The 25282-nt window shown below is 35.7% G+C and overlaps 1 protein-coding gene across 1 annotated transcript; it reads right to left on the bottom strand.

Annotated features, from left to right (window-relative positions):
* Nucleotides 1-688: 688 nt before the first annotated feature.
* On the bottom strand, nt 689-11262 carry LOC110452320. Its single transcript, XM_021500763.1, has 6 exons — nt 11205-11262; nt 9702-9888; nt 8944-9096; nt 7424-7618; nt 6100-6284; nt 689-4212 (listed from the first exon to the last, which is right to left on the bottom strand). The coding sequence occupies exons 1-6, from the start codon at nt 11251-11253 to the stop codon at nt 3095-3097; spliced, it is 1887 nt and encodes a 628-aa protein (XP_021356438.1). The 5' UTR covers nt 11254-11262; the 3' UTR covers nt 689-3094.
* Nucleotides 11263-25282: the final 14020 nt, after the last annotated feature.

The raw sequence follows: 25282 nt of genomic DNA, 5'->3' as shown, positions 1-25282 counted from the left end.
TTCTGACAGCAATTCAACAAATAACAATAACAATACATAGCAAGAGACCAGAATAACCTACTGACATCTAGTTACTGATTTCTAGTGACTCAATCCTTGGGGTTGAGCTTTGAGTGTAGTGTAATTTCAAATCATTATTGAATTAATACCAAAAGTAAATTTGAAAATATAGCCCTCCAATCAATTTCCAAACTGTTTAATCTTAATATGAACACATTTAAATGAAGCTAAAGCAAATATTTCTTTGAGAATTTATATTTCTTCTTAGAAAGATAAACAAATAATTTGTTATTGCTATTTTAATATAATGAATATACAATGGCCAACTCATGACCTTAATCACTTCCTTTTTGTAAAGTATTAAATATGCACAAGTAAAAGTATATTAAATGTTGATATTATCCATATCTGTTTTAGAAAAATGATATCTTGCTCATATATGTTACACTACTGCTATCTCAGATCTTGTTCTTGTTTGCCTGTTAATTAAATGTATCATAATCTTTTAATTGTATATAATAATAATTTTAGGTTCTTATGTCCTAGGTCATCTCAAAGCGGTTCACATATTATTATCCGTAGTTATAAGGCCTTTGCAACCAGCCAATATTTTTCTCAACTCCCTGGGGACCATACAGCCGGTGCTGCCTTTTTCGAGCTCACAGTGCTAGCATTCAACAATGCCAGCACTGCCCAATTCAACCACATACTCATTTACAGCTGAGTAGACTGGAACAAGCCGAGTAAAGTATCTTGTTCAAGGACACATCACAGTGCCATGGCGTGACTCGTACATGCAACCTTTCGGTTACAAGCCTGGCATCATACCACTAGACAACAGTGCCTCATATAACAGTCGGTGTCTGTATATGGTCCACGATTACATTCACATCTTATTCTATTCCATGTAGAAATATACAAAGGGCAGAACTCTCACAACATGTATTAAGATGTGATATAGATCAATCCAGTGATTCTGGTCCTCCTATTATGCTGTCTAGTATATAAACATCATATAGTTATTTTGTACAAGGATATCAACGCTATTACATAAAACTTTATCAACGTCAACAAAAAGGGACAGTAATTCCATATCTATGACACAAGTCAAAATAACAAAATATTTAACCCTTTCACCCCTATGTAACTTTAGTAGACTCTACCATGCATTGATTTGGATGAGTCCATTGTGGTCTACAGTGGTGAAAGGGTTAAAGTATTGTATGCGTTGAAAATCTGTACAAGTTGGAATACCATTTTACTATTCATTTATATTATATATTCTGCAATGTAAATTGTATTTATATACCAGGTATAACACATGTTATACCTAGAATGCTAAAGACATCATACATTTAACATGTAGCATTGTCAATTTGTGTCCTGATATAATTATCAAAATCACTTTATAATCCATAGATGTTTTATATTAAAGCATATATACAAATTAGTACATGTTATAATCAAACAGCTTTTATTCTTTTCAACAAAGAGTTTTGGGAGAACTTAGGAGCACATGTAACCATATACTCCAGATCTAAATAATATACATCTGTGCACAGGAGATTACAAGTGGATTTATAAGTTTTGTAACAATAAGTCTTTTATAAAGTCAACATCACATTGGCGGAGCACTGAGATACAATATATACACTTATGCAAGCTGAACACTTATAGTTTTCGTCAACACAATGTTTTAAAAGGTCTATAATTCTTTCACATCAAAATTTCTACTGAGAGTTCCAATTACCACACCTAGGTTATAACACGACTTCAAAAATGCAATGCCCCGATTGATTTTACAGGAAAATATCAAAACAGATCGCAGATTATCAGCAAGAAAAGTTAGTGTATTTGAAAATGTATCATATGTTCTGGAAAAAATATGGATATTTTATATCATGATAATTTCATCATGATAGGAAATTAATTAAGTAAATAAATGGCAACTCCAATAAAATATTGACACAATAGAATTACCGGCAGGTAAACTATTAAGTATTTAAAAATAGTGAGACAATTCATCAAATCATATTCTAGTTTCTATGAAAGGAAAATGTACAAAATGTCATATACGAAATATTTTCTAAATAACAAGATAAAAAATATAACTTTAAGAAAAATATTTATGTCATGACTAACATATATTCACGTTAACAAAATGGAATAGAATATATTCATGAGATCAGTGTTACAGTATATACAAGTAATAAAAAGCTGCCTTCTCTGACCTAGAGAATGACTGGTTGATTGTGATGATTAAATGTTATCTGTGAAAACTTCAATGGCCATGGGCGAAAATACAGTGACATGTACAAAACTTATGTCACAATTACAGTGACATAAAACAAAGTTCATCAAAACAATAGAGCAACAATTAATTAGAGATATAATGGCGAAAGGAACACTATAAGGATTATGAATGCAAATCAGGTCAACTACAAAAGGAAGCTAGAGCATGGGGGCTAATTAAATCAGATACAGTATTTCCTTTACATTAGAGAAAACAAAATTATCCAGAAAACATGTTTGACAGTATCACAGGATATACATTTCATTATGCTATTTGGTCAAAATGTAGGACCATAAAAATTGTGGACTATATCAATTTTCATTAAAAGTTTTTTTTTTAGTTTAACACAGTGCTTCAAACAGCAAGAAATTATGATTAATCTGGTCCAGCCATTAATCATATAGTAGAGTAAAGTATAGTAATTCTTCTTTGAAAGAGATGTCATTTGATGTAAATGTTAATGATTGACGGCAAGATGACAGAATGATGATGGACTAAGCACCAAGACAGACAATAACAGTGGTTTTACATGTACTTATCAGGTGACCTAAGTAAGAACACTTTTAAGTCAACAATTTCAAAATGCCATAGGTATTAATGAAGTAAAAAAAAAAGTAATCAAGTTTCTTAATATAGGTGTCATGGAATCGAAGGAAAATCAAGAAATCAAGTTTTCTAGATTGTCCGAGTCTGAATCAACTACCTGGTAGGTTCAATCGTGTTGAAAATGTCAACACAAAGTCGTTCGTTGTTTTTTAATCTGAATGTTTGCCATTATTTTTAAGAGAGGTTTGTTTTTGTTTAGTCCGAGTGTTTTCTCTTTCGCCCATATGCCCGTACCCATTCTCTAATGGTTTTACCATCAGGCATGTGCCACTTGGCAAAGCAGTTTCTGTCTTTGTAAATACACAGTGGTACACAGCAGTGTCTACAGATGAAGCTTGTCTTTGTACTTGGACAGCCGTTGCCTTCAAGTCTTGCTTGGGCATTACAGACGGCACAGTCACGGCGGGTCACCACCATTTCTGGCATACATTCCCGACAGGGAGACAAGTCCACACCACGCCTCTTCTGTACCAGGAGGGACTTGACGAGTGCCTTCCTAAACTCTAACTCGTTACATGGAGTTGCAAATTCTGCTGGGAATCTGTCCACATACTCAGTGTATATGATATAGGAATTCATCACCATCATGTCAATACAGTGTATGAACACACATTTCCACCAGTGGAGTGTCTCCTCTCCAACCTTGAATGGGTAATTATGCATGTTGCTGATGCTGCGACTGAATCCGTCGGAGCCTTGTTTGAAATCTACTACCAGTTTAGGTACGTGTGTTTTGGAGTCAACTGCTGACCCCATGTGTAGTGTGGATAGATAGGATTTGGTGCTTATGTCCTTATGTTGTACAACCACATAGTAGCTGTCTGTCTCCCGCTGCCATCGGAAGTCTCCCTTCTTCGCTGCCTCATCCCATTCCTGCCAATCCCGTAGAGAACTCGGCACTACCGGGCTTCCAGCCTTCAAACTACTGGTTGTGAAGATGGAGCTGCTAAATAGATCCCGCAGTAAGGTCTTCGACATGAAAAAGCCATCCAAAAATAACTGGTAGCCTTGATTCTGGAAATCAACTGTAAGGGTGTTCACCAACGAATATGGAATACCTTCCAGATGACTGGCCAATTTATAATCGGCTTTATTAACATATAGTAAGAGTTCATAGGTATATCCTGTGACTGCACAGACGAGAGAGAAAAGCTTACAGCCGTATCTCTGTGATTCACTCTCAAAATTACCCAGCTTCTTTTTGGTCTCCATCATACGGTCCTTGATGGCTAGCTCTCGGTATGGGAAGTATAGAGTGTGAGAAACAGTCTTCATGTGTTTCAGCAGTGGTCTGATGTAGCTGATCTTTTCTTCTGTAATGATAATAATGTTGATTTTTAATTCGTATATGCATTTATGTATGAATATTTACAACTACCACTGTTTCTGAATCGATAACCTAAGTGTGGGCAAGTCTGTTTATTTATTAATAACGTGAGTGTAGAACGTGATCCAGTTCACCGCGTATGAATATATGTAAATATGGGCAGACATCTTTCCGCAAACCTCGTGTCAATGTTTACAAATAAACGCTAGCATTTAGACTACCGTGCGTTTGAGTCACCAAAATAAAAACATTAAATTTTATTTTTCTTGTAGTGTTTTTTTTTTTTTTTAATTAAGATGCTTTTGTCAGCTAGTGTCAGAAGCTACAGTCGCGATTGTTCATCAGTACAAAAATGCTCCGTCAGATCCACTCTCTCATCTATGAGTGTCGGCCGCTATGACACAGAAACGATGACTATCGTTCGTAGAAATGCAGGTCAAATTTCTCGTCTCTCAACAGTCACTCGGCCGACAAACGATTTATCCACATCATACATGTCATATGTACAAACTTCTGGTATGCTTACAAACAGCAATTTCAATAACACTTTTAATTTCCACTAGGCCTAAGCTAGTCATTATCACTCGACGACATGGTAGCACTCTAGATCTTTATTTCCCGCCTTCGGGCGCATCACTTTCAAACAATGGACCTACGCGGTCATTAGTATTTTCTACTTAGTATTTTGCCCCCATACATCAATTTCATACAAATATAAGATTAGTTATTCCATTACCTACTAAAACAATTATGAAGATATTGTATTTATTAAAATATGGATATTTTATGTGAATACAAATATTGAAATGGAGGAACTTTTTTCTTTTGTTGTGCCGGAAAAGGTGGGCAGGGTTTAGCTGTCTGTCAACAGCTTTTGTTGATGGCTGTTTCGCATGGATTAACATGACATTAAAATAATTTTAAACGCAGATTAAACAAGGTAAATGCTAGTATCCGACTCTTTTAATGGTGTTATTGTTAAAAGAAAATATTGTTTAATAAAGATTGACCTTTTATTTTGTTTAGTTTATAAGATAATAAATCCAATGGAGCACGAGGTAATTTACCTTGTTTGGTATGTCTCGCCTGTGCCCCGCTTTGACCATCAATGCACATATCAAAGAAACTTACTTAAACACAAACATATTTATGTTGTTGGAGATGTTGACAAAGTCAATGGACCATAAAAGGTAGGCCGCATCCAGCATTTGATGCATGGGTTGAGATGTACTACCTAAGATGCACCTATGGTCCAAGTTTGGTTGGTCTAGCACTTACACTTTCAGTGTGACTAAATTAAAAGTAAAAACTTAATGTTGACACCGCTGCCGGAAAAGCAACATGTTAGTCTCATTTCGGCTACTTCGTGGCGGTGAGACAATAAACTGAAATTCAGTTTTTAATAGATTAACCCCCCCCCCATGGACCGGCCCTAAGGAAGTGATGTCGTCAGACACTATATCCTCAGAGTACGCATTAAGCTATAAAAGCAACAAGCCACAACATTTAAGAAGCATTATCCTGTATTGTGACATAAATGTTCTAAAATGTGCTGTCCTTAGATTGTCTGATCTCTTTCATGAACCTATTATTCAATGACAGATCTTGGAATATTAGAATATGTATTTTATGGACATGAACAGTGAGCCTGCTTCATCAAGCCTCTCACTTTATGTCTAGTCAGCATTAAAGGACACAATTTTTATTTCAAAATGTTCCAATAATCTGTCTGTTTTGCTATTTATAAAAAGCAACTTTAACGGGAACAACCATGTCTGCATCAATTCTGCTTAATTATACTGCACAGCAAAGAAAGCCGCTGACACCACCAAAATTAATCTAAATACTAAGGATTATAAATAATGATAAATACCTTTTTTTATATTTTCTGGTGGAACAACATGGAGAAATGCAAGCAGGGCCATGAAGCGATGTTTGGTCATGCTCTCCCTGACAAGGTCACTTGTTGGTCCGAACACAGGGTCATCTATTTCAGACCAGTAACAGTCCAGGTTGGGTAGTTTGTTCAGTGACATGTACATGAGGATACCAATGAATCTGTAAAATCAATCAAAATGGTGTTCATAACTGATACTACTTGAACAATTGAAAACGAGTTCCTGGATTGCATTTTGTATTTTTATTTTTTCATGGATACAATAATGACAAATAGTTTATATCTTAAGTTTGGTCATCCTAATCTTTACTCCAGGGTTTAAGCTCACTTTCGCTCTCTGCACCCCTGGAATGTGTCAGCGCAATATTGAAGGCACAGTGTGCGACACCTTGTTGATGAGACAATAGGGCGAGTTTGATCCTTTGATGTACATTAAAAGAATCTCACGGTTGTGTAACGGTAAAAAATGACTGGCTTTGAAGTCGGGTGTTACCCCTCTATAATCCTCAAAGGACAGGTATCAGCCTAGCGATTGGTCAGTTTTTCTTTTACCCGAGACCAATTAAACAGCTATCTTTATGCCTTCAATTTTGCTATGACATATTCCAGGGATGCAGAGAGCGAAAGTGAGCATAATCCCGGAGTATCAAGGATGTAGGTTAGTTTGCATTTTACGTTACATAAACACCTATGGTCAGGTTTTGGTGGTGGATAAAACTGGAGTACTTAGAGACCAACAGAGCTTTGGCCAGTAACTGTTGACTGCCCCCACGTAGGTCTCAAATCCACAACCCAGTGGTGGAGAGCTAGTGATCATAGTCGGTCAGACTCTTTACCATTCTGCCACCACGACCCAATGTTTAAATCTTAAAATCTCTCAATAAACTTAAGTCATCTATGCTATATGATTCATTGTTTATAAATGGATATGTAACATGTTCTGATTGACTAAATAATAATATGCAATTAACCATGCTTTGCTTGAGTAAATGATAAATTTATTTCAAACACATTTCTGATTTATCTGATTTTTATGAAACACTCTTAATCTCATTTCATTAAAACATTTTTTATAAGGGGAAATAATTTGTGATCCTCCATGTCCTGGGATATTGAATGATAGGTAATTAATATACATATAAAATACTTGATACTCAAAAACTGAATTTGAATTAATTTGAGAATATGACTTAACATATCATTACAGTAACTAAGCTCCGAACATCAATTCTGATCATTTGTAATTTACATACACCATACATAGCATTAACATTCATGCCGACAGCACCAGTAAACCTACTTGTACATCTCCATGGTAGTGACCTTCGACCAGACATCTTTCTGCTGGACCTGTGTGGCATAACACTGGAACTGACCCATCTCAATGACCATCTCGGCGTAGGCATTGGTGGCATTACAGATGGAGGCCACCAGGTCAAACGACAGGAAAAAGGAGAAGAAATGGATTGGAGTCTTGGCTGTCTGTCGAACAAATCTGTTTCAAAGAAAGAACTAATACAGTTGAGCTTTTTTTATCCTGCTACCAGTTATTTCTCTTTCCCCACCATATGTATCTGTCCATTGTTTCTGGGAACTTATTTTCCTTTTTAGCTATTTAAAATATTTTCCCAGTTATCAAACTGTTGCCTTTTTAAGTTTATAGTAGAGAACTGTTTTTTTTTATTTATTTATAAATCTTCATTTCTCAAAGTCCCATAAAAACATCTGCAAAAATGGCAACCTCTTTACAATCCCAAAGTTCATCAGGAGAATTATACTGGCAGGACTGGTGAAAACATAATACACTTTGCCTGATTTCATTTGTGACCACAGATTATAGTCTATTTTATCTTTTTTCTCCTATCTTTTTCTGCTGGAAAAACATGTACAATAATTATGAATTGCCAATTTTCTATGAGAAAACATCTGCTGAACAAAGGGTGGCGGCGTGACATTTCATTTCATTGGACCAGTACATGATTAAGTTCACACAGAAACACTCAGAAACAATCATAGAAATATCTAACAATATAGATCCAGATTCCTATCTAATAAATTATTTTTGTTTAAATCTTAAGTGAAGGTTATAGCCAGAACAAAAAGAGAATTTCTTATAAGCTAGAAAAACAAGCTAATAACTGTACTTGTCATTCAGTGTTTCATTTCAACCTTGTCGTTTTGCTTTCCATTATATCATTTGGAAATTCAGATATAACAACATATTAAATTAAAGGAAAACATCAATAGTTTTTAATAACATTAGGAAATAATATTTTGTTTTATCATATCATACACACCAACAATATTACATATAAATATGTTATCAAAATATCTGGTACATGTTTATTTACAGGTATAAATCTCATAAATTCTGTCTATAAAATACATGTACCTGCATACATAGTACAGGGGCATGACACAAATCCCCAACCTATGGTTTGTAGGTACATACATGCAGACTTTGCCAGGTAACATTTACGACAATAAGATAATGCACAAACAAAGTCAGGTACAAAGACATTAGCTTCAATATCCTTTAATCAGCAGACAACAAGCTAAGACCAATTCAAAAACTAGGTTGGAGAAATAAAAAAAATCACAAGAATTAATAGGCTAATGTATATTGTTTGGTTTGTTGATCGGTTGAAATAGATTCAAGAAATTATATATATCTTTAAGTCTGTTACATAATTATACATTACATGTATATATATAAGGGTACTATGCTATCTTCATACATGGGGCTATGCTGAAAGTAATAGTAATTCAAGGGAAATAACCCTCGAAACAAAACTAATCTTTGTTAAAGACAGAAATTACCGTGTGAGCATTCGCATCTGTATTCCAGGTGGTGTGTTGGGCTCAAAAGGGAGTGAGCCGAGCTCCTTGGCCCCTTTGTCTGTAACCTTATCGTCCTGCCATGACAGTCCCATCTCCTCCTCTCCGTCACTGGAACCCTCCGACACATCGTCACTACAAAAGACATAACTTATCATTATCAAAGTGTTTTACAAAGTAAATAAATGTTGATCTGTGGTTCCTGTAACAGTGAACATGTTATCACATTTGCAACTACCCGCCAATAATGACCACCATACCTTATATTAATCTTGTCCACATTACCTGTGTTGTTCAGCAGTATAAAATACAATCATATGCCAGCCAATTAATTTACAATAGACACATCAAGTGTAGTGTTCGCTTTTTAAAGTCTTACACAGAATTTTTTTTATCATGCAAAAAGGTCCTGAAACAATTGCTGATAAGGTTCGTATTGATCTGCTTAAAGAGCAATAAGCAATAACCCTTTCACAATAAGCAATTAACCAGTAGAATTCGATCAAACTTTCCCATAATGATTATGTACCTATGTAGAGGTGTTTTTATGAAAATCTAAGCATTCTGATAGACTGGGGATTTTGGGGACATTGGAACAGTTTCCAATGGGAAAACATTTACATGTAATACGTAGGTTTTACTATGAGTGATACAACAATATTCATAGGAATATACTGTAGTGATAAATAAATCTGAACCCTATCTATTTTAAATACAGTCTATACATTGGTGATACCCACCAGTCATTGTTGTGTGCTAGGAAGTCATGTTCCCCTTCCCACAAGTCTCCATGGGGCTGACCACTGTCTAATAACATGTTGTCCAAGTAGTCTTCCTCAATAGGTGCCATTCCGCCATCACCGGGGTCAAATGGCTGGCGGAACTGATCAAAGTTGACTTTACCACGGCGCGCAGTCACTTCCTGATCTACATCAATATAAAATATATAATATGACATTGTATTTTATTAATTACATTCAGAATTGTACAAAAATGCAGGCTCAATTCAAGCATTTGATGTGGATTCATTCATTTATTTATTTTTGAATATTTTGATTACATTAAAATTATTTTTTTCCTGTTTGCTTGAACTTTTTCATTAAAATCAATTTTGTGTCCTAGCAGTTAAAAAAAACAGTGGCATAAATTGTTTATCAATCATGACCAAGAAAAGGGAATTCCATTTTCCCTGAACTGTTAAAGGTATGGTCATCTTTTTTAACCCCAGTCATTTCAATTTCATTTCAGATTGGAATTCTATTAATATTGCCGACATAATTCTAACCCTATCAATTTGGTTTCATTTGTGATTATATAAATGAACATCTTATTAACTTCACAATTCTTTCAGCGCTCAATAAGTTCATAAACCATTTAAAAACACCAGAAAATCCTTTTTTAAGTGAAAAATTCCTTTATATAATGTTAAAAGTTCAATTTCTAAAAAAATGACTTTTGTATCTAAATGTATATATATATATATAATCAGTCATTAAGTGAAAACAGTTGTGACATATTTTATTTTGCATCTATTTGTTACATAAAATTGAAACATAATCAAACCAACGAAGTTAACCATCAATAGGTGGTGTGGTACGTTTTTAAAACGGTTTGAAGCGAAACGGCGAAAAATGTAAAACATTACCCCTGATGGACCCCATGGTATTTTTCGTTACGAGTTATCTCCCTTCGTCCACACTGTCTAGACAATGTTGATATTTAAATGCTCCAAATTCTTAATGTGTGTCGCGCGTTGGACACGTGCATGTTAAGTGCAAGGAAACAAATATTGTTATAAAGATGCCATTATGCCAGCATCCTTAGTTTGCATTCTGTGTAGGCTACAACATGAGCACGACAATTGAAGCAGGGAGACATCATTGTTGTAATTGCTCGGCATATGTGATCACAAAATTTTATGAAAATACGTATTAGATGAAATCCTCCCAGCGTATATCACACCTACTGCTCAACGTTCATAAGATCCAATATATATAAGCAATTGTAACAGACTAATTAGTCTGAAATAGTCCAAAACTGTTATCGGTACCGTTAGGGATATCAGGAAGATAACGCATGCTCCCCAATAATGGAACGAAATCTACCTGGTCGATAAACAAAGGATGTAAAAAACTTACCGCCAAATATTTCAGTACTGAGACTAATCAAATGGATATTATAAAGTGTATATTTCAAGCATGAATTCCTAAAAAGCGATAAAATAACAAACTTTAGGTATTTACCCTGCAAACTCATGTGGTCCTCTAAGGTATTCAGTTTAATCGCGGCCATGGTTGTGTCTAAACCACAGACTCGGAAGCGGACAGATCATACGGACCAGAGTGTAAAAGACGGATTTTTGAAAAGAGAAAATGATTATACTGATATGGAGACTTTTATGCCAACACGGATTGCTTACAAAAAAATCGTTAAATTTGTACGCTGCACATCACAGACATTCTAAAATATCTATATTTAGGTAAATCACCAATAGTTGGAGATAAAACTGATTTTGACTACGTACGACATGCTATTTAATAAGAGTACTGGGTAAAATTATAGTGTAAGAAATGAAATTTAACTTTTATTCCGCGTAGATGTATTTTGATTCCAGCTAACTTCTATTTGTCATTATACACAGCTTCTTAAAATCAGTTTACTGTGAAATCTAACGTGGTGCTGCTTTATCACTTCACCCCATTAATATTGTGGTACTGTATTGTATGTGGATGAAATAGTGCCTGATTTAGGCATTTCATTGTATTGATATGCTTCTGTTATAAAAAACGTCCTTTTTCCATTACTGCAGCAAAATTTCAGAAAGTAGCTTTTACATGTATAACAAAAAAAAAAAAAAAAAAAAAAAAAAAAAAAGATAATCTACAGAGGTCAAACATAGGGCTGGTTTCAATGTTAATCGCGATATTTTTTGTCGTCTGTTATCTGCGGTATTAAGATAACAGACGAAACCCAATGTACAGGTATTCTTATTTAAAATCTCATATCATCACGAGTGTGACAGATTTAGAAAAAGGGTTAGTTTCGTACTGGAAACAAAATCTTTGTCGTGATCATATAATAGGCCGGACCAGCGGCACTAGCATTTAATATATAAGGAGCAGGTCAGTTCTATTCTAGTGCATATTGGTTATCCTGTAACAATACTTAACCACTAAATGTAGTTTTTCGAGATTTTATGAATATGTTAAATTGCTTTTGCCAAGCGTATTTTAAAATTGGCCGAATATACAATTGTAAGTAGAATTTAGATTTTCTTAAACCTCGGATTACTATTTATCTTGAAAATAACAAGTTTTGTGACTTTCGTAATGACGTCAACAAAATGTTAAGGTCATTTTCTACCGTCCATCATATGTGACGCAAGTAATTAAGGCACGGGCTATTCACACGTAATTGATTAACTGCGTGATATCAAAGAGAAACTGAAAGACGTCATCGATACAATAAATGACGTCATAGATACACTAAATAACATCAAATAATGCCATTAAGGTAACATTGACATAATAATGTCAGTGATGCTTTGATTAGTTATGTATGTACTGAAATACATGTTTGTTTTTTGGTTTGATTATAACATAAAAGAGTGAAAAAAAACCAATCCTCAGTTTAACATAAATATAATTATAAGAAACTGATATTGCACCGTTCCCCGTAGAAGAACACCAGTTTCGTATGTTAGTTCCTGGTACTGGGTAATATCACTACGCCAGCCTTGTCAACAAACACATGTGTGTATGTTATTCAAATCAAGTCACACTCCAGTTGCTTCTGACTAAGATTGTGGTAGAAACAGATCACACGACTCGTGGCTGTTGAGTATAGTATTTATTTCACTCTCGTTAGTTAATTCTTAACAGTTACAGGAAGTTACTCGCTAAAGCTCGTGTCTTTTGTAACTTTTGAAAATGCACTAACTCGAGTGAAATGAATACCATATTCAACAACCACTCGTTGTGTAACCTTTATTTTTGTGTTACTTTCAGAAAAAAGCGGTGCTAAAAATCCTAAGTTACACAATTTAGAGTATTACCCCTGTTGTGGTACAAGAAATAAACGATATGCATCTTTGGCGTGTTCAGCCTCTTCTGAAGAGGCGAAAGACTTTACTTATAAGTATTGTCGGAAAGAAACTTAAAGGTGCCTCCAGAAATTGTTTGTGCGCATATCTCCTAACTTTAACACCTTGCAATAGATTTTGACACGTCAAGCTTACGTATTTAATATAAACAAAGAACAAAACACCAACAGCAGTTTTAGCCTCCTTTTAGAAGGGTAACCGATATACTAAATGTACTTGTGGTATACTGTACAGTTGTGTCATTGGAGAGAGTTGTTTTTTCTTTCAGATGTTAAGTGCTCATAACTCAATAACACAATCAAACACCCAGAGGGCTGGTACGATGCATCGCTGCAACAAAGTAAATAAAGAAGCAATCAGCGGAGTGACTGAAAACGACAGATAAGTCAGGTGTGCCAGACAAATACAAAGCAAGGAGCTTCAAATGTGCACTGCTGTGAAGACAACATGGCTTTTGTTGCTTAATGAGATTCCCGTGACAACAGAAGAAGGACCGAAGAGATCCGCCAGAAGGTTCCTATACAGGATTGGAGTGTATCTAACATCGCACTTTACATCCACAAATCAGCGCTGCAACTCCCGCTGTCATCACTGGCGAGGTGTTCAAAGACACAAAAGGTCGGTTTGACGGCAATGCTGAGAGATTTTGTAGGAGATTACACCTGGTACGCAAGAACCCAGACCAGAATAAAAGATATGGATGATCTTCAAGCCACTCTCTACGGCAGGATGAGGGTGCTCTAAGACACCGTGATATCGGCGGAGAAAACTGCACCGGAAGAAAAGAATCGATTATTGACAGCACACTTTTAAGAGATGAAAAGCTATGGACAATATACAGAAAAGAGTATGTTAAAAGCGGATATTCGTAGGGAAAAAGAAAGACAAAAGAAAGCAGGGACAATGGCGTAAGAATCACGGACAAGGTGGAAATCAGCGGAGCGAAATGTGACCTGAATCGAACTACAATGTATAACAAAATTGACAAATGAGGATCCAATATCTGCACGATGGGCAACATATTCACAACGCCAGTCAAACTGAAACAGTGGGTACTAAACGAGGATTTATTGCCAGCACTGCGAGGGAAGGGGAGTCATGTGGCATATCCTGTCATCAGATAGCGCTGACGAATAGGATCCATGGGACATATCCTGTCATCAGATAGCGCTGACGAATAGGATCCATGGGCCATATCCTGTCATCAGATAGCGCTTACGAATAGGATCCATGGGGTATGTCCTGTCATCAGATAGCACTGACGAATTGGATCCATGGGACATATCCTGTCATTAGATAGCACTGACGAATAGGATCCATGGGACATATCCTGTCACCAGATAGCACTGACGAGTAGCATACATGGGACATATCCTGTCATCAGATCGCGCTTACGAATAGGATACATGGGGTATGTCCTGTCATCAGATAGGGCTGACGAATAAGATCCATGGGACATATCCTGTCATTAGATAGCACTGACGGATAGGATCCATGGGACATATCCTGTCATCAGCTTGCGATGACGAAGGGGTGCCATGGGCCATATCCTGTCATCAGATAGCGCTGACGAATAGGATCCATGGACCATATCCTGTCATCAGATAGCGCTTACGAATAGGATCCATGGGGCATGTCCTGTCATCAGATAGCACTGCCGAATTGGATCCATGGGACATATCCTGTCATGAGATAGCACTGACGAGTAGCATCCATGGGCCATATCCTGTCATCAGATTGCGCTGACGAAGGGGTGCCATGGGACATATCCTGTCATCAGATTGCGCTTACGAATAGGATCCATGGGGTATGTCCTGTCATCAGATAGTGCTGACGAATAAGATCCATGGGACATATCCTGTCATCAGATAGCACTGACGAGTAGCATCCATGGGACATATCCTGTCATCAGATAGCGCTGACGAATTGGATCCATGTGACATATCCTGTCATCAGATAGCGCTGACGAATTGGATCCATGGGACATATCCTGTCATCAGATAGTACTGACGAGTAGCATCCATGGGACATATCCTGTCATCAGATAGTACTGACGAGTAGCATCCATGGGACATATCCTGTCATCAGATTGCGCCGACGGAGGGGCCCCCGGGAGCCATGGGACATATCCTGTCATCAGATAGCGCTGACGAATTGGATCCATGGGACATATCCTGTCATCAGATTGCGATGACGAAGGGGTGCCATGGGACATATCCTGTCATCAGATTGCGCCGACGAAGGGGCCCCCGGGAGCCATGGGACATATCCTGTCATCAGATAGCGCTGCTGAAGGGAGCCATGGGACATATCCTGTCATTAGATAGCGCAGAGGAAGGGGAACCATTGGATACATCCTCTCATCAGATAGGGCTGATGAAAGGGTGTCATGTGACATCTCCTGTCATCAGATAGCGCTTAGGAAGGGGAGTCATGTGGCATCTCCTGTCATCAGATAGCGCTTAGGAAGGACGATACCAGTGGAGGTATGGCTAGGTGCTTTGAGTAAGCGCACATCCTTCTTCATTCGATTTATGAAGGCATGGGTAAATGGCGGCAAATATGTACCAGACAACGCTAGCATTCTGAAATAGAGTGACAAAGTAGATGAGGGTAGGCCTCGCGATGAGATTGGCCTTTCCGACGTGGTGTATATAAAAGTTAGACCATGTGTGGTGAAATATAGTCTGCCGAATCCTGGAAAATCATAGTGAGTGACCTGGCAGTCTTCCAGGAGGAGAGATGCGACCAGGCCAAAGAGATGAAGAGCAACAAGTAAGCGGAATGTCTGCACGAAGAAGCGAGGATAGCGTATTTGCTATTCCTTATGTAGACTGACAAGAGTTGAAATGTTCGGAGACTGATGGACCCGGATGATGGCGTAAAATGGATTTGCAGCACTTTAAAGTCTGTATAGGTACACGTTTTTACAGTTTTGAATCACACTATTGACAATGAACTCTCTTATTCTGGAAGAAAAAACAGTTACATTTAGACAACTGACTTTTAGAATAGTATATACAGTCCAGCAAAATATATTTAACTTAAACTAATCAAAACAGCTGCTTAGGATCTATTCAAAGTTCTTTCTTATGTCATGTATCGCCCTTGTTGTACACAAGTCTTTTCTTCCCGAGATAATTTACTAGGGCGAAGCCCGAGTTAAACATGAATAGTCGAGGAGAAACAAAGTATCGTGTTTCTCTACCACAAGGATAATACATATTTTGTTATGCCAAAAAGAATAACCCAATAGTAAACATGACCAGGTTGACGCGCCATTGTTGTCGTCTGCTTCAGTCATTCGGAATTCGGTTGTGGGGGCTCTCGACCATTTTTCTAGAGAGAATCCGAATAAGGAAATATGATCGGAGAAACTCGAGCGCACGAGAGCAACATTATGTTTTATTTCCCAGCAATGTGAACCATATCATCAAACCGGAACGCTGTTATAAAGATGATACATATTATCTTGTATTTCAAACTCAGTTTCTTTCATAACATTATTGTACAATTGTATAGGGATGCTGTTTTGGATAGGCCGTTGATACTGATGAAACAACTTGTGTCCAATCATCTGACCAAACAATGGGCTAAATTAAAGAAGAATATTGTCAAATTCAATTAAAAAATTGGTTTATTCTACAAATAGCCTAAAATTATTTTGAGAATAACTGGAATATGTCTTTACATTTCATATTGGAGATCACCAATTGTGGATAACCATGTTTCAGTACATGGCCCTTATTTAAAATGATTTTTTAGATTTTTCAAGTGAGTCATGAACACGATTATAAAAATTTGAATGAGCTCTATAACTAAGAAATAAAATGGGTTCCCGAAATTTGAATGAGTCGCTTAGAAAAACTATGAGTCCAGGACTCAAATACACGCAACAGTGTCCCGATTTATCTGTTTTTCGAACATGTCAGACAAAGTTGTCAAAAAATACACAAGAGTTAATATACATATATCTATTTGAGAAAAGGGTATCAGTATTTTAAAATGTTATAATCATGTTGCTAATCAAGGCAGTAAAGCTTGATTTTGATGGATTACTTTTTATCTCAAAGCATTGAGAATGTGTATAAAGTTAATGAGGTAAGATACTGTGGCTATATTTTGACCGCAAAATATAAATGTACAGTGGAATTTCTAAACCTCTTTTCATAATTATATACTATTCGTGGTCATAGAGTTTTGTCGGGTGTTCATCTAATGCCCTAACCTGTCTTACAGAACAAATAACCAGGAAAAGTATTTAATACCTAACTGGTAATCTTTATTTAGCCCAATTTTTATGAATGATTCTTAGCTTAAGGCCTTCCATTACACCAGAAGAGATTTTCTGTTGCGTCTTTAGGGTGTTGCATGTACCTTAATCTCAGCAAGTAGCATTCGTGAAGCTTGGACATGATTCTTCATATCGCCTGCTATTATTGTCTTCGGATGTTGGCAAATTCCACCATTGTACCATTGATTTGAAATTATATTCAGATTATTTTAATAGGATTTTAGTTTATTAAGATAAATCACAAGAGAGTAGCTATGACGCTCACAAGCTGCACGCCACATACTGAAGTTCGTTTCCTAGCGACATACACAGTGCGCGATCCTAGGGAAATGACGAAAATAATTATAAATGACACATTATTTTCTAGTGACAAGACAAACACTAATCATTTTATCTATCATCATAGATTCCCACGCTGAACGAGGGTGTGTCACCAAGCACGCGATATATAGTTAGTGGTCAATTTCCCTCATGGTGGTTTGTTTACAACATCTGTCATCCTTCGCCTGAATGTATTAGCCAATGCCTGATCGTCCAAAATAACTGCGCAAGCTTGGATCAGAATGGGCCCAGCGATTTGTCACTGGTCGCTTGATTGCCTTGTATTATCGACTATTGAGTCGCTATCCGACGTTTTTGTGACGTCATTAACAACTAATTCCAAATCTTGAAGTTCATGTTTTCACAATAGTTTTTAACAATGATATTACCACAGGGATATAAAATTATATATATTTGCATGAATTTAAGTCAATATTGACTCAATTAATCCAAAAACTAATTAAATCTCGATAATATTACCAGAACTTAAAATTAATTAGTTTTATGTGAATAGTTGCAGTTACTCGTGATTATTTAACTAGAAAATCCATAGGAAATAACTGGTGTTATCAGTAAAGGAAGAGGAAGTGCGTCACAATGATTTCTGTTCAATATATCATTATCACGAATTAATGCAAACTATATTAACAGAAAACAGGTTTGAAAACGATGACTGTAATTAAGTTACCATAGTAACAAATGACGCCAAACTATAGGGATAGGGCCGTATTCGTTGTTCAATTGAATAACTAGTCAACGACCGCGGAATTAAGGCACATTAACATTAGAAACTATTGAAAGGCTTAGTCAAGGTTATGGAATGTTTTATGCCTCTCCACCCATAACAAAAATAACTCCAACAAGAAATGTGAGTGAAATGGCCACTCGAAGGGTGACATTATATTTATTATACTGATTAAGTCAACATGTGGCTTCTATCAAAAACTTAAGATTATACAAAGTGGTTGCAAATATACCAAACATGGTAGCAACTACAATCAAAATATAACTAAAAACCTTAGCTAGCCTAAGTGGGGTTGCCAAAAAACGCCGAAGGTGAGGTTGCCAAACCCATCTTTACATTATTTTCTGCGAGCCGGCTGCCCCAACCCTGTTAATTAGAGGAGGTAGGTTTACCCAATGCTCTGACCAGTCGGCAAGTGTTGTCTCACTTTAACACAAACTAGCAACAACCTGCCAAGTTACATGTTACAATAAAAAAAATAAAAAAAATAACTTAAAACCTTAGCTAGTGGAGTTGCCACAAAAAACGCCAACGCCATCTTAGCTAGCCTTATTGATGGTAACATCACAAAAAATGATAATTTTGTACTGACCACAAAAACAGTGGATCGGAAGTGGGTGGGTTTTAAATATCAAAGATCTGATGATAACGATTCGCAAGATGGCTGCCTTATGAACAAAGGTACGCGACCCTCATGTCACCTTGACCAATTAGGGGCCAGCATCCCGAGTTACGTCATCAGCAGCCAATCAATAACCTCCAATAGTGTCTTGTTTCATAATATTGTAATATTAATGTTACTAACTTATAATAACCCTCACACATTAATAGCAGTTTAGATAACAAATTTAAACTTCTTATGGTGTTATGAGCATAAATTAAGCTAATTGCTTAGCTGCCTTTTATATTTGTGTACAGGCTTAATCTTCAATGCCTTTCAGACAATACACGGACTGAGTATCAAAGATGACTGGAATACGGGACAGAGAGGAAAAGCCATGCTGGTTTGTAATGTAATGTGATATAGTCGGTCTTAATATTCATTAACATCGTTTTCGTGCACTTTCGGGATACCTCGTGCAATTCTGCTTTAAAAAAAAGCAACTAACATTAATGTTATAAATTTATCGCTCCCTTAAAGTTATTCTTTTTTTGACTATTTCAGGAATAAATCTTATAAAGATGAAAAATTGCCCGTATATTTTCATTATTAAATTTTCCATGAGAACATTTTCTAATCCTGCTTTAAAAAACAATAGTTATAACTACACATTATGATCCCCTTTTCTCTAAACAGATTGCACGCATTGTTCAACATTTTGTAAATATAAAAAAGCCTTCGATTGCATATTTGCATTGTAACATTGCTCTCGGAAAATGAACGAAGACAAATTTAAATGCAACTTTACTATGTCACTTAATTACGATATGTTACGGGATTTTATAAAGCTGTGCACATTTCTTAATATTCTTATACCAGTGTCTACTGACGGATCAACGTTCCATTTAGGATGATTAGATGTTAATTTGTATATATTTGTAACGTTGATACCAGGATATAGTGTGAATCAGAGTTAACGATATTTTGAACAAAGAAAATACGAAAGGCATTCTTACATTCTAATATAATAATATCAATTTCATAAGAAAAGGGATGTGTTTGATCAACCGTTTGTGTTTATACGACAACTGTAATAATTTAAATGTCAATTAGAAAAGGCTTCTGGCACAATCACCTACATATGGGATTACGGAAAACATAAAAAAGGCATCTATGACAAACATTCGGTCAATACGTTCAATGTAGGTGTTAATGGTAAATTACAACTAAACATCAGGTCATACAATTTCATCTGCGCATCTCTTCAAATACCTGTATGTACATTAATTGCAGAAAATTGGAAAAACAGAGCAACACAGAGTCAGTGAGCTGGGTAGACTGAAATGCTTGCTTCTAAAAAACCTAAAGTTCTTTTTTGTTTTGTTTTTGTTTGCTTTTGTTTTGCTTTTTTTGTTTGTATTAGTTTTTTTTCATGTAATGATTTTATTTGAGATGTGAATAATTTATTTGCATTGTATACTTCAAATTTCAATTTTAGAGGTAAATAGAGGATCGCAATAATATAAAGTTTAACTGAATATATTATATGTGAATTAATCATAGTTACATGTCAATTGTGTTTGTAAACATTTTAGAAGGGGGAGTATGAACAACAGTAATGTACATTGGGTACGTAATTTGCACGTGCAACAGTGAAGTTGGTCATTCTTGTAAGGAGTTACATTGGCGGAACGTAGTGACACGTGATTAGTTTTAACCGTAGAAGGCAATCCCCAGTTATCTGATCATTGTCAATACTAGCATATCGGCCAACTCCGTTAAAGCACAGAGTTCACTGACGATTTGAATAATATCCCGGTCAAGGTATGGTGCATATTTGTAATGTTTCGGTCAAATCCGTGAAAACATAGGATCAGATATTTGATTTCGCTCTCTAACTGAGTTGGAAATGGAAACGGAAATGGAGTCAATGTTTGAAGATATTCCATACTTATTCACAGTATATCATCTACCCTTGATTTTGTGTATTGGCTCATGTTATAACCAACACCGTGACGTCAGTGTTAGGACAATGTAGTCATGTAATTGTGACGTTACATTGACGACAACAGCATAACACTAAGTTGGCGATATTGGGGGCTTTACGATTGTCAGTGAAAACATATTTTTGCAAATATTCGCATACTCTCTTGGTAATGTGATAAGAAACCTCATCTTTTACATGAAATATTTAAGACATGTTTCATAAATCTTGAAATGTAACCTCATAAAGAATCCATACATATATAGCTCCCCTAGGGTATAAAGCGGACGTTATACCAGGTGGAATCCAATTGGGCACATTGCGTGTAGATGCTTGGATATATCCACATATGTAATAATAGTTCAGTAGAAATATATGGGCACCGCCCTAGAATACGAATAGGATTTTCTTGAAAACGTGTTTGCCGAACGCTCCTAAACGTTCCACAATACAATCTACAACAGAATTTCCGATAATCTTCATAAAATATCTAAATTATAGATGTAGCAACAGTAGTATATCTAAGATAAAGGTAGCGACTAATGATTTACAGGATTGTTTTTGAGTTCCACAAGATCAAGAGATAAGTTACTCACGTGTACACGTGATCATGATGTCACGTGTACAATTGCTCTATCTTTTAATTAATTTTCGTGTTTGCTTATGTTATTGGGGAATAACTTAAATAACTACAATCCGGGTAAATTCTACATAATCGGCTTATCGCGATAACCTAAACAAATCGAAAGTCAATCATTTAATACAATCAAAATACCAACAAGAAAGAGATTGCAATATACGAGTATTTCATAACGGTCTTACTCAGGTCCACTCATTAATTAGTTACAGTGCCAGTAATACGTAGAGAGCGTAAACACAGGATTACAACAGTCAACACGTTGACCACCTGTCACTGACTGGCTGACCACCATACATTGAATATGTCGTCATCGTAAATACATGTTCACGTGATGTTTATATTGAAATCGATCTAACGTACCATACTTACATTTGAGAAGCATTATGAGAAGGCCGACACGCTAGGTAACAAAACAAAACAGAATATTTGGTTTTGTTTTGTTCAGAGATTTTCGTCCTCGAAATAGCAAAGGGCATATGATGTATACGGTTAACATCCTCGAATGTCAATATTTTCTACAAAATAAAGTAAATAACATGGTTTTGATAACATTTGGTGAAGTAAAATATATAAATCTTCAAACAAACCGAAATTCAATTACTTCTCTGCACGATAATTTCAAGTGTCTGTTACTGATGTTATGCATCAGTGCTGTTTTGACGTTAGGTACAAATAAAAATCAATAAATAATTTTAGAAATAATTTAAAGGTAAAATGGGACGCCGACTGCCCCGAATAATTTTACTGTAGCAACATTGAATGTTTGCATTGTTTTCAAAACATCCTTAAATATCAACAAGCTTTCAGATGTAAATTAAACAGATAATCCTTCTACCAGCGTGGTAAACTATGAAAACCTATTACGGCTTAATGTACGGTTGATTGTCCTGTGAATAGCAACCTCCGGCCAGGTATACTATTGTACATGTGTAGATGGTAATTCAAATTCGATTTGTTCGCAGCCATGAAACAAAGTGCGAAATAAAATACCCAGCAAATGTTTATACTATGAATATACAGATATAAAAGAAGAGATCTGTTAACCTTTTTACTACCGAATGATGATGATAAATACACCAATTCAGTATTGTATTTTACATTGCATTGGTTAAACACTTGTCAAATACTTCCAATCACCAGAACACAAAAGTTCCCTCTTGAGCGCAATATTTTACCTTGCAATGCAGCATGCAAGGTAATCCCCGCGACCTAGTTTTGGTCAATAAAACCGCGAAATATAAGCCCGGTTGAGATTAAACAACTTTTTTGTTTTACTTAAACATATTTTATTGCCAAAAATACAGTTATAATAAGGTTATTTCACCATTATGAAGATTATTTACATCCTCTCTACTTATCAAATATAATGGCAAATAAAAACACACAAAAGCATATTCAAGTTTTGTATTAAGGTGTGTTCTCCTAGCTCGTAGAGGTGAAAGCTTGCCCCCTTTGACAATCAGAACCTGTTACTGCTTTTGATGAAAATATGTACATTTATATATTGCCACTTTGAAGTCTACGGGTAAATGTTGGCTACCTCAAAGAATTAAATCAAGGTTATTGTCTAGGTCAATAATAAGTATATTTAAACCTTGAAATATTGAGCGCCTCTGATAAGTAAATTGTGTACAGTTAAAAAGAAGCGATAATTATTCTCACAGGGGTGACCAGAATTACACTCAGGACTTTCTACTGCATTAAGCCGAAATAAATCATACTTTAAAGAACTTCATGTATGCCTCAGTTTAGTGTGAATGATATTTTGTTTCCTACCTTCAAAAGTGTAACAAACATGTGCCTGACTATGAATACCGTTCTTTATTTTAATATGTTAAATGAAGACGACGTTCTGATAAATGCAACAAGTTCGTTCTAAGCACGAAGATTTGAGAAATTCTTGAGTTGAGTTAATTGATATTTCATTTTATATAGAAAATAGAGTTTATGTCGTATCCTTCAATAAGAATGAGTTTCAGGTCCGGTTTCAAGATATGAGGAATTATTAGTTGCTAAAGCTGGTAATCAGTGATTATAGGGCGGCTTCACTTTGGGCGTTCGCTAGTAGATTGGATTCATACAGCCGTCCCATATCATATGCGTATGCGAGAACTGGTAATATACACGTAAATCATTTGTATATTTGAAGTATTGTGTTATGTATCAACTTATAGGCCTGTTTAAGTTTGCGAAGGGGATTGACTTTTACATAACTGGTTTAGATATGTTTTCAATATGGTCTTTCCATTTACCCTTAAAGTTAAACGTCACACCCAAGTGTTTATGACATTCCCTAAAGTTGCAAACAAATCATTACTCTAAATTGTAATTCTAAATTTTCTTCTATATTATCGACATTTAAAATAAAAAGCACCCCTGTTTTGCTAGGAGTAAAATCTACTAGCCACTTTTTTGCCCATTTACTTTGAGCTTCAAGGTCTTGTTTTAATACAGTTTCAATCTCGTGACATAACTAGTCATTGGTGTTGTGTCGTCTTCAAAGAGACGAGAAGCCGAGTTGTGAACTTCAGAAACATCTTTAATATAAACAAGGAATAGTAATGGCCCTGGGATAGACCCTTCAGTGTTCCTGCTTTTATCACACCATTATTAGAAAATGAATTTGAAATTATTACTTTCTATTGTCTATAAGAGATAAAATAATTTAGTCAACCTAATAATTCTTCGGATATACCAAATGATTTAAGTTAATTAAGAGTCCCTTATGCCAAACGCGATCAAATGATTTTGAAATATCGCAAAATACTAAACACGTACGCGTTTTCTTCTTCAAGAGATATACAAATACTATGATAAATTTCAATTAATTGATAAACAGTACCATATTTTGACATACTACCGGACTGGTACTTGTACAACAGGTTTTCGATAAAATATAAGTATTTACTTAAAAAATGTACATGTACATGTTTAAATATAGTCTTTCCCAGAACATTTCCTGCTGTCAAAAGTAACAATATCGGTCTATAATTAGAGGGAGAATGCTTAGTACTTTTTTTAACAGTGGTATTACTGTGGCAATTTTTAATATAGATGAATATACACCGGAATGTCTAACTATAGACTTTTCAAAACACTTTCTGCTGTCAAAAGAAATAATATCGGTCTACAATTAGAGGGAGAATGCTTAGTACTTTTTTAATAGTGTTATTACTGTGGCAATTTTAAATATAGATTAATATACACCGGATGATAGAGGACAATTAAATATCATTTCGAGCGGTTTAGATACGGGATACTGTTTGAGCTGTAATCTTTAACATCTGATGACTTATTCTGTCGTGTCGAGAAACTGTACCTACAAACAAAAGGATGTCTATTATTTCGGATGTTTTTATTTTAATTCATTTCAATGTATTATCGGTGTTACCCTAAATAACGTTTTATTTTCTATGTTTGTATCATCTACATCAGTAATAGATCAAAACTAACTGATTGAAATACTTCCTTTATTAACACTATCTGTAGTTAAACCAAGACTGTTAGAATTTGGACGTAGAAGAGTTGGAATTGCTTGCGACTATACAATATTCAACAGAACTTCTCCAAAGTTAAAAAAACCTAATGGGCCACATATCACCGTGCATGGTATACGTGTACATAGCAGCAAATA

This window comes from Mizuhopecten yessoensis, unplaced genomic scaffold, assembly GCF_002113885.1.
Source record: "Mizuhopecten yessoensis strain PY_sf001 unplaced genomic scaffold, ASM211388v2 scaffold6595, whole genome shotgun sequence".
NCBI classification, from domain to species: Eukaryota; Metazoa; Mollusca; class Bivalvia; order Pectinida; family Pectinidae; genus Mizuhopecten; species Mizuhopecten yessoensis.
Note: the sequence above shows the minus strand (reverse complement) of the source record. Positions and strands in the feature narration are given on the sequence as shown.

Coding starts and splice junctions, on each gene's coding strand:
- LOC110452320 (XM_021500763.1), bottom strand. CDS start 11,253: ATGGCCGCGATTAAACTGAATACCTTAGAGGACCACATGAGTTTGCAG. Junction 9,889..11,204: donor GGACCACATGAGTTTGCAGG/GTAAATACCTAA, acceptor ATATTGATGTAG/ATCAGGAAGTGACTGCGCGC. Junction 7,619..8,943: donor CAGATGCGAATGCTCACACG/GTAATTTCTGTC, acceptor TCTTTGAAACAG/ATTTGTTCGACAGACAGCCA.